This window comes from Rhineura floridana, chromosome 21, assembly GCF_030035675.1.
Source record: "Rhineura floridana isolate rRhiFlo1 chromosome 21, rRhiFlo1.hap2, whole genome shotgun sequence".
Classification (NCBI taxonomy): domain Eukaryota; kingdom Metazoa; phylum Chordata; class Lepidosauria; order Squamata; family Rhineuridae; genus Rhineura; species Rhineura floridana.
The window spans coordinates 5,459,640-5,475,219 of NC_084500.1; the positions used below are offsets into that span (position 1 = coordinate 5,459,640).

The 15,580-nt window shown below is 42.8% G+C and overlaps 1 protein-coding gene across 2 annotated transcripts in view; it reads left to right on the forward strand.

Annotated features, from left to right (window-relative positions):
* LOC133374177 (protein spinster homolog 3-like) overlaps window positions 1–15,580 on the forward strand; it is an 88,832-nt gene that overhangs the window by 59,810 nt on the left and 13,442 nt on the right. For both annotated transcript variants that reach the window (XM_061604759.1, XM_061604760.1), the window contains exons 3-6: window positions 2,321–2,457; window positions 6,165–6,316; window positions 8,682–8,748; window positions 12,133–12,278. In XM_061604759.1, the coding sequence (XP_061460743.1) occupies window positions 2,321–2,457; window positions 6,165–6,316; window positions 8,682–8,748; window positions 12,133–12,278 (502 nt within the window). The remainder of the gene's footprint in view (window positions 1–2,320; window positions 2,458–6,164; window positions 6,317–8,681; window positions 8,749–12,132; window positions 12,279–15,580) is intronic.

A 15,580-nucleotide genomic window follows, 5' to 3' on the forward strand; every position in this document is an offset into this window, starting at 1 on the left:
TGTAACGTACACATTGTTATCCTCTGCCTGTTCTGCCATTGAGGGCTTTCTTGGCTCGTTCTTTGTCTGGTTCCTCTCCCTTGACCTTACCGCCATGGGTGACCCTGCTGGGAGTACATGACTCCCGACGGCATCATTCACAGGGTTCATTGGAACACTCAAGCCCACTCACCACTGCAAGGTGATGATCCAGCGAGGGGTCATACAATCTGAGCTCTGCCTGTCTGACTTTCTGCCTATGAATTGTCTACACACACACACACACACACACACCACATTCAATGCTGAAATTTATCAGGAAGCTGCATTTTGCACCCAACACCACATCCTGGGTTTTTTTAAAATCTGCACTCCTGTGAAATTATGGCAAGTACACAGTCTTGCACACCAGACCTTTCTTAATGACCATTCTGTTATGCCACATCATCTCTTGTTTGCTCTGCCTTCTGGTCTCCATTAAAACAAAAACTGTTTCACATTAAAAAAAATACATCCCTGTATATAGAAAACTAGCATGCCAGGAATGGAAGGCTGGAACTGTCCTGACAATCACGCTAGTTTTCCTAAGTGCAGGAACTTAATATGTATATAATAATAATAATAATAATAATAATAATAATAAACTGGATAAATGAGTATTCAAACATGTGAGGCATCTGAAGTGGTACATTTCTGCTATTACTCATGCTTTCAAAATGGATTTTATGTGTCTGAATAATCTTGCTTAGGAATAGGGTTTTCATAAACAGGAGCTTCCCCTGTTGTGTTTCAGACCACAGAAGCCCCACAATTTTTGGCCAGTTTCAAGAATAGTGAGAAATGGCTTATCTTTGCAGAAGACAGGGAAGACATTCAATTCAGTTCATATTCAAAGCCAGCTTTATCAAATCTACACTTTTGAAAACAATATGAGTACCGAAACACAGCCGTCCTTCGAAAACTGCACTTATCCACATTTTGTGATGCAGTTCTCCAACGAACATTTACATAAATTCATGTAGTTGGGGAAAATGTGCCTAAAAATGAATATATTAGTGAATTTTTAAAAAAAGCATTATATTAGGAAACTTGCTTGCAAAAATGTGCACCTTAGTCAAAACTGCATGCAAAAATGTGTTTATTAGCAGAAGTTTTCACTACATTCCTGGAGAATTTTCACAAGGATTTTTTAAAAAAAGTTTGCAAATTGATGCAGAACTGAAATAAGAGTAGAAAAATGAGATACCAAGAGAACCAAAATGGACTGATCTTTCCATCCCTAATGCTTCGTAATTTTATCTTTAGTAAAGCTTTTGATCAATTTGTCCTACTATTGAAAATAATAGACATGACTAATTATGGGAAAGGTTGTTCTAAGTATGATTGCTGGTGTTTTATCGTGGGTGCATTCTGCATAGGGATGGAAAGATCTGTCAAATTTCTCTCAGTTTCTCATTTTTCCAGTATTAAATTCACTTCACATTTCAACAGTAGTTTGTTGATTTGTTTTTACAGTCCTCATCAAAATTCATCAGCATTTTAGTGTGTTCTCCTAATATACACATTTTTGTATGCAATTTTACCTATTATACACGTTTGCAAAGCAATTTCCCGCAATATTCTGTTTTTGTATGCTATTTTCGCAAAGTCATGCACAGAGCTCAGAAAAGTTACTTTTTAAACTGCAACTCCCATGAGCCCCAGCCAGCATGGCCACCGGTTTGGCTGATGGGAGTTGTAGTTCAAAAAAGTAACTTTTCCAAGCTCTGGTCATGCATTTATATGCACACTTTACCTCAGTAAAAACATTTTTGTGCACATTATTTGGTTGGAGAACTGCACTGCAAAATTCTGGAAAGTGTGAATTTTGAAGAATGGCTGTGTATTGGGTTCACACATTGTTTCGGACAATGTGAATTAGGTAGGTTCACCTTTTAAATGCGATCTGAATTGAATTTCTCTTCTCACCTTAACCAGAAACAAATGCTCTTCAAATATGCTTCTATAAATTCATATTGGAGACAGTCAAGAGGAGCTCCCCCCCCCCATGCTCCTAAACCCATGCACTGGGGGAGATCCACGTTCAAATCCCATGGAGTTCACTGGGAGATATTGGGCCAGTCACTCTAAGCTGGACTACCAGGTCATTATAAATAATAAATAAAATAAATAAAGTGTGTGTGTGTGTGTGTGACAGAAAGAGATAAGCCTGAGATCTTTTGAGGAAAGACAGGATAGTAATGTGATAAATACAGTGAAATGGAAGCTCTGGTGAAATCCCAGACTGCATCACCCAGCTGTCATAGTTTATTTTCACCCCTCTCATTTGTTTCCATGGCAGTTTTCGTCCTCTGTTTCTTGCTGGCGGCCCCAGGTTTTGGATATCTCGGTGACAGATACAACCGCAAAATCATCCTGGGTGCTGGAATCATCCTCTGGTCAGGCGTTACCCTTGGCAGCTCATTTATCCCTGAATCAGTAAGTTTTGTTTTTAGGAGGGTGCAGGTGGGTTGCCTCTGTGAATCAGTGTTGCATTCTGGAAATAGTATTTGTCCCGACGATGGTGTGTTGATTAGGACTGTGCACGACCTGACCTGACCTGGGCCCCTGATCTAGGCTTACGGTCACTATCTACTCAAAAGTAAACCCAACAGAGTTCAGTGGGTCTTACTCCCAGGAAAGTGGGGTTAGGATTGCCACCTTAGGGCCCCTCCAGACACCATTTTTATTTCACATTCAGGATGATTTGTGCTCATGATGCTGTTGGGGGGGCCATACATAGTCTCTCTTTCAATACAATTTGCATTAATGTAGTGGCAATTTTAGAAGAGCAGGGTGCCTTCATGACCATCACGCCATGCCCCCTCACAGCCTTGCTCCCTTTATTTATTTATTTATTTTATTTAATTTATATACCGCCCTAAGCCAAAAAGGCTCTCTGGGCGGTGTACATAAAAGATAAAACAAGCAAAATATATAAATACAGTAAATATAACAGAATCAAAAGTCAAAACGACAAACAACAACAACCAAGCAACATCAAAATATAACAATAATAAGATACTGTTTAAAATACACGATAAAAACAATTATTAAGATACATTTTAAAACGCCTGGGAGTATAAAAAGGTTTTCACCTGGCGCTGAAAAGATAGCAGCGTCGGCGCCAGGCGTATCTCATCGGGGAGACTATTCCACAATTCGGGGGCCACCACCGAGAAGGCCCAAGTTCTGGTCACCACCCTCCAAGCTTCTCAATGGGATGGCACTCGGAGGAGGGCCTTAGATATCGAGCGCAGTGTATGGGTAGGTTCGTATTGGGAGAGGCGTTCCACCAGGTATTGCGGTCCCATGCCGTGTAGGGCTTTATAGGTCAAAACCAGCACTTTGAATTTAGCCCGGAAACAAATAGGAAGCCAGTGCAGACGGGCCAGAACAGGTGTTATATGAGCGGACCTTCTGGTCCGCGTCAGTAGTCTGGCCGCTGCATTCTGGACTAGCTGTAGTTTCTGAACTATCTTCAAGGGCAGCCCAACATAGAGCGCATTGCAGTAGTCCAACCTAGAAGTTACCAGAGCGTGAACAACTGAGGCGAGGTCATCACTGTCCAGATACTTTCCCTCATCTCCCTTTCTCTCCATGTCATCTTGGGAGTCCACATTCCATCGCAACAGACATCCCTAGCAGCCAATTAGCATGAAAGAGAAGACTCTTCTCAGTGGCTGACCTACCTCCTTTCATTCTGATTGATTCCAGTCAGCACAAACAGACAAGGACTCTTCTCAGTGGCTCACACACTTCCTTTTCATGCTGATTGGCTCATACATAGGGACCTGGCTGGTACCCTGTTCCCCAAAAAAGTAACGGACCTATGAACCACTGCAACCCTGGATGACTACACTCCTGACTATTTATGCCTGCAAATGTTTTGGGGCAGACACGTTGCTTTGTTTCCAATCAGAGGATGTGCTGTAATGTTCTGCTGAAGCCCCATATCTTTTTATACCACAAATGTTCTGGGGTAGGGAGTTTGCCCCAGTTTTGTTACACTATAGCCCTTCTGGGGTTAGCTTCAGGGAAGCATCACAGAACAACTAATAAAGCAGAATAAATCCACCACTAATACATACTGTCGTGTCGAGAACACGTTGCAGAATTAGGGACAGGTGAGAAATTTGATTCAATGTGCATTTCATGCTGAATCTATCAAATTCACACTTTTCAAAACATAAACACAGCCATCCTTTGATATTTGCACTCATTCGAATTTTGCAATGCAGTTTGCCAACCAGTGTTTACAAAAATGCATATGTTAGGGGAAAGTGTGCATAAAACTGACTATATGAATGAAAATAACATGCAAAAATGCATTATATGATGAGAAAGTGCTTGCAAAATGTGTACAATCAAAACTGTCTACAAAAATGTGTTCATTAGGAGAAAATTAAATTTAAAGTGCTGGAGAATTTTCATGATGATTTTTTTTTAATTGCAGTAATGTGGAGAAGTGAATTTAAATAATAACAGAGAGAACCAAAATTGACAAATCTTTCCATCCCTATGCAGAATATACCTCCTATAAAAAACCAGTAGTCATATTCAGAACAACCTTTCCTATAGAGTGCAATCCTAACTTCTCTCACCTGGGACCTGTAAGCCCCATTGAATTCAATGGGGCTTACTTCAGAGTAGGCATGGTTAAGATTAAGGATGGAGGGAGAAATCTGATCCGTTTGCATTTAAAGCCGAATTTATCAAATCTGCACTTTCCGAAACGATATGAGATTGACGCACAGCCATCCTTTGAAATCTGCTGTTCTCCAACCAGCCACAGTTTAGAAAAATGCATATATTAGGGGAAAGTGTGCAAGAAAAGTGAACACATTTATTTATTTATTTACTTATTTATTTATTTATTCCATTTGTGTCCCACCTTTCCTCCAAGGAGCTGAAAATGGCATACATGATTGTTGTCCCTCTCCTCATTTGGTCCTCACAACAACCCTGTGAGGTCGGCTGGACTGAGAGATGGTGACTGGCCCAAGGTCTAACCACTGTGTTACACAGGCTCTCACATACAAACAGGCATTCTGTTAGGAGAAACTGTTTGTGAAAATGGGTACATTAGTCAAAACTGCCTGCAAGAATGAGTTTAGTAGAAGTCATTTGCAAAGCTAGGACTGGGTGTCCATTTGGACACACAACTATTACTTAAACATCCTTAGCTACTATATAGGGCTCAGTGGCAGTTTGATGGCTGGTGAAGCAGCATCAGAACTTTGCTTTCTTATAGTGCAGCCTGAACCTTGCATCCGGCCCAAATCTGGCCTTGCTATAGATCAGTGCTTGCCTGGATTTGGCATACAAAAGGAACATATAGTTGGGGATCTTTGTTTCCCTGTTAATGAAGAGCAGGAACAAGGAAGAAATTCAATTCAGTTCGCATTTAAAGCTGAATCTATAAAATTCACACTTTCCAAAACAATATGAGAATTAATATACAGCCATCCTTTGAAATTTGCACTTCTCTGAATTTTGCGATGCAGTTCTGCAACCAAACAATGTTTGCAAACATGCCTTAGTTAGGGGATAGTGTGCATACAAATTTATTTATTTATTAGATTTATATCCCGTCCTTCCTCCCAGTAGGAGCCCAGGGTGGCCAATGGATATATTACTGATAATAATGCATGATATTGGGAGAAATTTCTTGTTTAAACTGCATACAAAAATATGTTTATTTGGAGAAGTTCACACTAAAGAGCTGAAGAATTTCCATGTGGATTTAAAAAAAACAAAAATTCCTGCAAAATGTGGAGAGCTGAATTTAAGAGTGGAAAAATGAGAAACTGAGAGGCCTGAAATGCACAGATCGTTCCCTCTCTAGTTAGGATTGCCCTCGAAGCCTGGATCTAACTGAATGATAGCCCCTGCTAGACATGGACAACTGGGAGCATCTCCTTGCCGGTCCCTTGGAAGTAGCTTGTATATCCATCACCCTATGAATTCCCAAGTCCCATTCATATGAAAGGATATCTTTTTATGTTGATTCTTTTATTTTGTTTCAAGCTTCTCTTGAAAAGAAAGGAGAACCTTTTAAAATCAACAAAGGCTGTGCCCGATGCTGGATGGTGCTCTTTGATGTGTGTCCTTTTCAAGACCTTGTACATCTCCTCCTTCTCTAGATGGACTGGCTGTTCTTTGTTTCGCGGGGCCTGGTGGGTGCTGGCACTGCCAGTTACTCCACTATAGCTCCCACCATCATTGCTGACCTCTTTGAGAAAGACCACAGGACTTGGATGCTGTCGCTCTTCTATATCTTCATACCGGTTGGAAGGTAGAGCTGCATTCTCCTAGATAAGTTGGGACATTCTCTTTGCAGCCTTTTTTTCACCCAAGGGTGGGCCTGTTTCTCTCTCTCTCTCCCTCCCTCTCCTCTCTCCCCCTCTATTTCTCATTACAAATCTATGGTGCGGCTGCATTTGGAACACTGTGTAAAGTTCTGGTCGCCTCACCTCAAAAAGGATATTGCAGAGTTGGAAAAGGTTCAGAAAAGGGCAACCAAAATGATAAAAGGGGAAGGAGCGACTCCCCTATGAGGAAAGGTTGCAGCATTTGAGGCTTTTTAGGTTAGAGGAAAGGCAAGTCAGAGGCAACATGATAGAGGTGTGCACGATTGTTCATGGCACGGAGAATGTGGATAGAGAAAAGTTTTTCTCCCTCTCTCATAACACCAGAACTCGTGGACATCCAATGAAGCTGAACGTTGGAAGATTCAGCACAGACAAAAGAAAGTTCTTCTTCACCCAGCGCAGAGTTGAACTATGGAATTGGCTCCCATAAGAGGCAGTGATGGTCACCAGCTGAGATGGCTTTAAAAGAGGATTAGACAAATTCAGAGCTTGGAAAAGTTACTTTTTTGAACTACAACTCCCATCAGCCCCAGCCAGCATGGCCACTGGATTGAGCTGATGGGAGTTGTAGTTCAAAAAAGTAACTTTTCCAAGCTCTGGACAAATCCATGGAGGAGAAGGCTAAGTGGCTGCTAGCCAGGATGGCTATGCTCTGCCTTCATAATCAGAGGCCGTATGCTTCTGAATGACAGTTGCTGGGAACCGCAGGAGGGGAGAGGTGCTCTTGCACTCAGGTCCTGCTTGTGGGCTTCCCATTGGGGCATCTGGTTGGCCACTGTGAGAACAGGATGCTGGGCCAGATGGGCCACTGGCTTGTCTTATGTTCTCATGATCAGGCTGGGAGTGCCAATTCTTGTGTATCCAAAAAAGCGCGTGCACGGACAAGTGAGGTGTATCAGCAACTTTGAGGGAACCTGAGGTTTACAGAACTACAACAAATCTTTTGGGGGAAAAAGATTTTGTGGCAGCAGGGGGAGAACCTCTAAACCAGCCTGATGAGCACTGAAGGTCCTCAATACTCCCAGAATGCTGACTGACTGCTTTTGGGTGGGGGGGGTAGACACAGCCACCACCATGGGTGGAACTCCATGCTGCAATCTTTTGTTGCAGGTCCCCCTTGCTACTTGCATCTCCAGGAAGAGCTTGGAGAGGCTCCCTGTCTGAAGCCCTGGAGAGCCGCTGCCAGTCAGTGTAGACAATATCAAGCTAATGCCTTGGCATAGGGCAGCTTCCTATGTCCGCATGACATCCCTCTTTTCTTTCATGAGGGAATTCAATGTGGCAAACATGGAGGACTCCAGGTGGTCTGCCATCCAGATGCTGACCAGACCCAGACCTGCTTAGCTTCAACAAGGCGCCTGCATCTTGTGCCTTCAGGCCATGCTCTAGTCTAGGCTCTGACAGGTTATCTGAAGAGGATCAGGAGCTCGCTCATTTAACTGGAGATGCCAGGGACTGAACTTTGGACCGCCAACATGAGAAACATGCGCTCTGCTGCTAAGCTGTGGTCCTTCCCATTAAGGATGGCTCTCCACGGCTGTGGCCTTGGCAACCTCATTAGCATTAAATATGAACCAACCTGGACCCTGCGACCATCATCGGAGGGCCTTCTTCGGGTACCCCCTCCACAGGAGGTTTGGAGGGTGGCAACACGAGAAAGGGCCTTTTCAGTGGTGGCCCCCAGGCTATAGAATGCTGTCCCCAGGAAGGGCTAGAGTGGCTGACAATTCAGCCAGATAAGCGACTAATAAGTCGAATAAATAAATGCTTGGTGCCATCTGCACCCATCTTTAGGTGCCAGGCAAAGACCTTTCTCTTTTCCCAGGCCTTTGGCTCTTGATGTGTGGGGTCTTGGGTACTGATGACCTCTTCTAGTGGGGCAGGATCTGCATCTCCAGCTCGGTTTGTGTTTATTGTGTTTGTTTTAGCTGGTTTTTAATTGTCAGGCGGGTTTGTAGGTTTTATTGGCTATGTTGTTTTTAACTTGCTAATGTAAATCACTTTGAGTCACCTTGGTGAGAAAGGTCACCAAATGCTGCTGCTGCTACTACTGCTGCTGCTGCTACTACTACTGCTACTGCTGCTGCTACTGCTGCTGCTGCTGCTACTGCTGCTGCTGCTGCTACTACTACTGCTGCTGCTGCTGCTGCTGCTGCTGCTGCTGCTACGATGACCACTACTACTACTACTACTACTACTACTAATAATAATAATAATAATAATCTGTCCCATGGGACTTGGCAGTTAAAAGCCCTCAGATAAAAACAGGACATTTCCCTTCTGTTGCAGTGGACTAGGCTACATCTTGTCATCTGGAATGGCGGCTGCTACTGGCCACTGGAACTGGGGATTCAGGGTGAGTCTTTTCTGGTTGGACTCCTGCCCTTTCTTGACTGAATTGAAATGGTGAGGTTCTGCCAATCTGCTCGTGATCAGTGGGGCTTCATGTGGCTGAACAATTCTCCCCCCTTTCCGTTGCACCCTGCCTTCAGCCTGTCTTGAGCACTGGGGTTAGATATATATTTTAGCAGTGCAGAAATGAATAGTCTTGGCAAATAACAAAGCAACAAGGTTTATTACTACTGGGAAATAAAGCCATTCTGACTACAGGCATACATGTGTCCGTTACTGAGTCAGGAGGCTAGCTTTCTCACACATTATCTAGCTAACTAACAAGGAGGAGGAGGAAGGAAGTAAAGCCTGAGTAAAACAATCTGTCCATCAACAAGCTATTACTTTTAAAGAAGGAATCAGCTAGGGATGAATAGGTTGCCTTTCAGTCTACCATGTCCCCCCTCCGCACTGGTTCAAGATACTTGTTACTTTACTCCCACCATTGAGAAGAGGCAGGAAGTATATAAACAAAAGATAGTGGCTTAAACAGCACCATAGTTCTGCAGCGTTAAAGCCAAGTGCCTAATTTTAAAAATTGTTGGCAATGCAATGGCTTATATGAACTGCAAATGGGAAATGCCGTCATTGAGGCATTCCCTCCAGTATAAAAGGGAAGCATGGATGCCTCTTCTAAAGATGGCCTTGGGCTTCCTCAATGGGGGGTGTTGAATCACAGACACTCAAGGGGTTGCCAATGTTGTCCTCCAGATGTACTTGGACTACAACTCCCATCATCTTTTGCCATTGGCCAGACTGGCCCATGGGAGTTTGGATGGTATTCCATGCTAGTCCTGCTCAGAGTAGACCCATTAAAGTTAATGGACATGACTCACTTATTTATTTATTTATTAAATTCATATCATCATCATCTATTTGTATGCCGCCTTTGCATAGCAGTTATGCTCAAGGCTGCTCACAGCAATAAAAAAAAGCCTACATGATTTTAGCAGTCACAAAAATCAAACAATATAAATAGTCATAAACAATAAGCTAATGAAAACATCTGAATAAATATCCTATTAAGCAATCCCCACATACTTCACAATAATGTCTAACAACAAAAACACAAAGCCGTAGCCCCAATAACAGCAAAAACGTGTCGCCCAAGTTCAGAGCTTGGAAAAGTTACTTTTTTGAACTACAACTCCCATCAGCCCAATCCAGTGGCCATGCTGGCTGGGGCTGATGGGAGTTGTAGGTTTAAAAAGTAACTTTTCCAAGCTCTGCCCAAATTAGATCTTGACCCCAAAAACAGCTCCTAAAAAACATCCAACCCCAATAGTCTGTAGACATCCTGAGCAGCAGGTTCACACAGGTAGGTGGTCTCTGGGCCCCTCCAGCAGTTGCTGCTTTTGTAGCTGGAGAGAAAGGGCCCCACCCTCCCAGGCTAGGCGGAGATTAGCAAGTAGTGTAGGGCACAGGTCTTGTAGGGCTCACACAGGTAGGTGCTTTATATCCTGCCCTTCACAGAAGGAGCCCAGGGCAGCAAACGAAAACACTAGCAACACTCTAAAACATATTAAAACAAAACATCTTTAAAAACAAAGTTTTTTTAAAAAAAGCTTGTTTAAAAGCAATTCCACCACAGCCGCAGACTGGGAAAGGTCTCTACTTAAAAGGCTTGTTGAAAGAGGAAGGTTTTCAGTAGCAGACTGGGATAAGGTCTCTACTTAAAAGGCTTGTTGAAAGAGGAAGGTCTTCAGTAGGCACCAAAAAGGCAACATTGATGGCGCCTGTCTAATATTTGGAAAAATGGATTGCCTTCAAGTCGATTCTGACTTATGTTGACCCTGTGAATAGGGTTTTCATGGTAAGCGGTATTCAGAGGGGGTATACCATTGCCTTCCTCTGAGGCTGAGAGGCAGTGACTGGCCCAAGGCCACCCAGTGAGCTTCATGGCTGTGTGGGGATTCGAACCCTGGTCTCCCAGGTTGTAGTCCAACACCTTAACCACTACACTACACTGGCTCTAATATTTAAGGGGAGGGAATTCCAAAGGGTCAGTGCCATAACACTAAAGGCCTGCTTGTGTAGACCTGGAGTTCAATAATTTCAGTGGGCCTATTCTGAGTAGGACTTAGTTGAATACCACTCTTGGCGTCCAACAACCTCTGGAGGTCACCATATCCACTATTCCAATAGTGATGCTGTTGGTCTACCTCAGGATATATAATCATCATCATAGTTTATTTGTACTCCACCTTTCCATAGTCATCTGTACTCTAGGTGGCTCACAACATGAAAAAAGGGTATATAATCCAATCAGTTACAAAGCAAATTTCATACAGTCAAACAATAAGTTGCAGAAAACATCTCATTAAGAAATACACAATAAATTGAAACAATACCCTTATCGTTCCTAAGAAGCGCCAAGAACAGAAGACAGACACATAATCCCAATAATGGCAAAAATAACTGGTCTCTAGAATTAAATGTTGGCCCAAACAAAAAGCCCCTAAAACAACACTCCACAGTCAAAATGGTCTTCTGGCATCTTCAGATAGTAGCAGCTTTTCTAGCAAAAATTCTAGCACTACTCAAAACGGCATGCAAAAATGTGTTTATTGTTAGGAGAACTGTGCAACAAAATCATGAAGAACTTTCATGACTTTTTTTTTAAAAAAAATACCCAATTACTGCAGAAGTAGTATGGAGATCCTCCATGGCGCAGAGTGGTAAGCGGCCGGAGTTCGATTCCAACGGAAGGAGGAAGTCGAATTTCCGGGAAAAGGGGTCGAGGTCCACTCAGCCTTCCATCCATCCGTGGTCGGTAAAATGAGTACCCGGCATACGCTGGGGGGTAAAGAAAGGCCGGGGACGGAACTGGCAATCCCACCCCATATATACGGTCTGCCTTGTAAACGTCGCAAGACGTCACCCTAAGAGTCGGAAATGACTCACACTACAAGTGCAGGGACACCTTTACCTTTTTAGTATGGAGAACTGAATATAAAATTGGAAAAATGAGAAAGTTGGAGAAGCGAAATTGGCAGATCCTTCCCTCCTTAAGTACAAATCAAAATTCCTAACAATACAATAACAAGCCTCACCTCTTAAACTTAATGCAACCCATGTCTAACCTAATGGTTACTTGTTTACTGGTACTAAAGGTTACTTATGTTAAAAATATTTACAATGAGATTGATTCATTGTAGGCTCCCTTTTGAGTATATCAAAATGTTTTTCTGCCTTGATTAATCTCACTGATTGACCTTCAAAACGTTGCCACTTGAATAATGTTGTTCGTCAAGAGCCCTTTGACTCTTCCCTTTGACGCTGCCCTTTGACATTGCCCTTCGATGTTGCCCTTTGTTTGGAATATTAGCAACTGCCCCTTTCTCTGTAGGTTACCCCTTGTATGGGAGCTGTAGGTTTGGTTTTCCTAGTTCTCTTGGTTCCTGAATCACCCCGGCATGGAACTGAGAACCCTGTCGCTGATGAATGCGGAGGGGACTCAACCTGGCTCAAAGACATTTCATCTCTTTGCAAAAAGTAAGGACTTCTGGTTGTTGGGGTCATGTCACAGTCATTCTTTAAGTTTCTAGTCCTTGTGCAATGTGTGGGGGGGCAATCTCTGCTGAAAACAGCCCAGGGGGGGAGGGAACCCAGGGGTTAAGGCAAAGCTGTGTTACTGTGAGTTGGATCCAGACTTAAGCTGCAATCCAATGCACACTTACTTGGGAATAAGTCCCATTGAACCTGATGGAGCTTACTTCTGAGTAGACACATACTGGATTGCAGCCTTAGTCACGCTTAGAGTGGATCCATTGAAACCAATGGGACTTAAGTTTGTCATGACTAACAAATCACATTGATGTCAATGGGTCTGTTTTAAGCATGACCAAGGCTGCAATTCAGTACATGTCTACTCTGAAATAAGGTTCAATGGGACTTACTCCCAAGGTAAGTGTGTATTGGATTGCAGCCTAAGTCTGGATCCAACCCAATGCGTTTCATCTAAAAATATATATATGCCAAGGTAATTCACGAAAAGCTGAATCCTGTGACTTGTATAGACCACAAGGTAGTCCAGATGTCCGGGTCTTAGCCTCTTCCTTCCAGAGGGAAGCTGACCTGGCAACAGCATGCAGCACCCTTTGGCAGCTGTTGGGGCTCCAGCACCCTGGGGAGCCCTCTACTGATGCCTGATATGGGCCTCCCTTTACATTCACCCCTCCGGTGCTCAGATCAGCTGAGTGCAGGAGCTGCCATTTTAATTGCCCACAATGTATTTAATGCGGCATTCCTCCAGAGCAGCGTGGAAATTAAAACGGGAGCCTCCCAGCTACTCAGTGCTGACTGAGGGGCTGCGATTGTTTGTTTGTCGTCTCAGGCAAGATAAGGCTGACAGGACTAGGGATGGGTGAATCCGAGAGAAACTAAAATCCAGTTTGTGAATTTTTTTTAAACGTCATGGTGGAAATTTGTCAGCATTTTAGTACGTATGTCTCCTAACGCGCACAATCTTCTATGCAATTTTGCCTAATATTCATTGTTTTTGCAAGCAATTTCCCCGGATACAATGCATTTTTGCATGTTGTTTTCACTAATGCATGCATTTCTGCACACTTTCCTCCCAGCATAAGCATTTTTGTACACGTGCTCATCGATGCATCGTCTTTGCTGACCTTTACAAAATCAGTTGCTCTCTTTTACTTTTAAAGTAGCAACAGCTGAGACGGCTTGGGCCAAAATTTTATTCACAGTGCCAACCATTTCTGGAAAACCTTACTGAAAAAAACACCCTGCTCATTGTGAGTTTGACGGCTTGGCGGAGGCCTGAAAAGCTGGATGGCAGAGAGAAATATTCCCATTGAATGTTGATTTACGGAGGAGGGTGGGGCTTGTCGTTCAGTGGCAGAGCAAACACTTTGCTTGCAAAAGGTCCTGGGTTCAATCACTGCCCTCTCCAGGTAGAGCAAGGAGAGACTCCTGCCTGAAACCTTGGAGAGCCTTTGCCAGTCAGTGCAGACAGTACTGAACTAGACAAACCAATGGCGTGACCCAATATAAGGCAGTTTCCTATGTTACTCCAGAGGAGGGACCATGATCCAATGGCAGAGCACTTGCTTTGCATGCTGCAGGGTCCAGGTTCACTCTCTGGCATCTCCAGGTAGGACTCAGTTGTCTACAGTTGAGCTTAGCGTACAACTGTCATTGTACGTCATGCATTTCAAGGCCTTTTGCTTCTTTACAATACTTCCCTGCTACCCTCCTGTATGTACACATTAGGATTGCCAGGCTCAGGGCCTGAGACTGATCCTGTATCTTTAGGAGAAGAGAAAGTCAGCCAAGTGCAGGGGTTCTTGTTACACTATAATGGGAAAAACCACAAGGTGGAATTCTCCCTTCCCCATGCACAACTTTTAAAGATACAGAAGACCTCGTGTTCGCCGCCCAGAGAGCTGTAGCTAGTCGGGCGGGATAGAAGCTGAATAAATAAATAAAAATAAATAAAATAAATATCTTTAAAAGTTGTGCAGGGGGAAGGGAGAATTCCACCTTGTGGTTTTTCCCATTACAGTGTTGCAAGAACACCTGCACTTGGCTGATTTTCTCTTCTCCTAAAGATACAGGATCAGTCTCAGGCCCTGAGCCTGGCAACCCTAGTACACATATATAAATATGTGCCATCTGAGGACACATCTGCCATCTGAGGACAACGCTATGCATCTGATGAAGACAGTCCATGAAACCTTATATGCCACGACAAAACTGACCATCTTTAAAGGTGCAGCAAGTTGACCTGGTTCCACTAGAGGGCGCTGCTGACTTGCAGAAATCTTCTCTAGGCATTCTTGAAACATTTCATGCTCAAGGCCAAGTGGGATTGTCAACACGGTCCATTCCGGAAGGATGTGTTACTGGGTGCACTACTTGGCCATAGTGTAAAGTGATCACTTCTGGTGTAGGTTGTGAAATTGTGTGAAACAGCTGCTGCTAAGGAGAGCAGGTCAGTTCAGATTTTAAGCCGAATCTATCAAATTTGCCTTTTCCGAAAGAATGTGAAAACCAAAATGAAGCCATCATTCGCATTTATCCAAATTTTGAAATTCATGTTAGGGGTGAGCATGCATAAAAATGAATATACTAGTGAAAGTAACATACAGAAATGCATAATATTAGGAGAAATTGCTGGAAAAAATGTGCACATTGGTGAAAACTGCAGACTAAAATGCTGAAGAATTTCTATGAGGATTAAAAAAAAAACCCTGCAAATTGCTGCAGAACTGTGGAGAACTGAATTTGACTGAACTGAATTTAACTTTTAAGTAGAGACCTTATCCCAGTTAGCATCTGTTTTAGAATTGCTTTTTAAGATGTTTTTAAAGATTTTTTGAAAGATGTTTTTAAGATGTTTTATTTTTAAAATGTTTTAAGATATTTTGTTTTCGAGATGTTTTAAGGCGTCTTTAGTGTTTTGTTCTTTGTTTGCTGTCTTGAGGTCCTTTTGGGAGGAAGGGAGGGATAGAAGTTTTTATTATTATTATTATTATTATTATTATTATTATTATTTAATAACAACAACAATAATAATAAATATTTAAGATTGGAAAAATGAGAAATTGAGAGAACCGAAACTGACAGATCCTTCTTTAGCTGCCTTCCATGGTAACTGTTATATATTTTGGCATTTCTATGGGTTGTAAACTGTTTTTAGTAACGGAGAAAGGCACTATGCAAATTAAAAATGAACTGATTACCCAGAATGCTCTGGTGAACACGCTGGCCAGCCTGAAAAGCTATCAAACATCACCTTGTCTTCTTCTATGTTAATATGTTTTTCAGTCCAA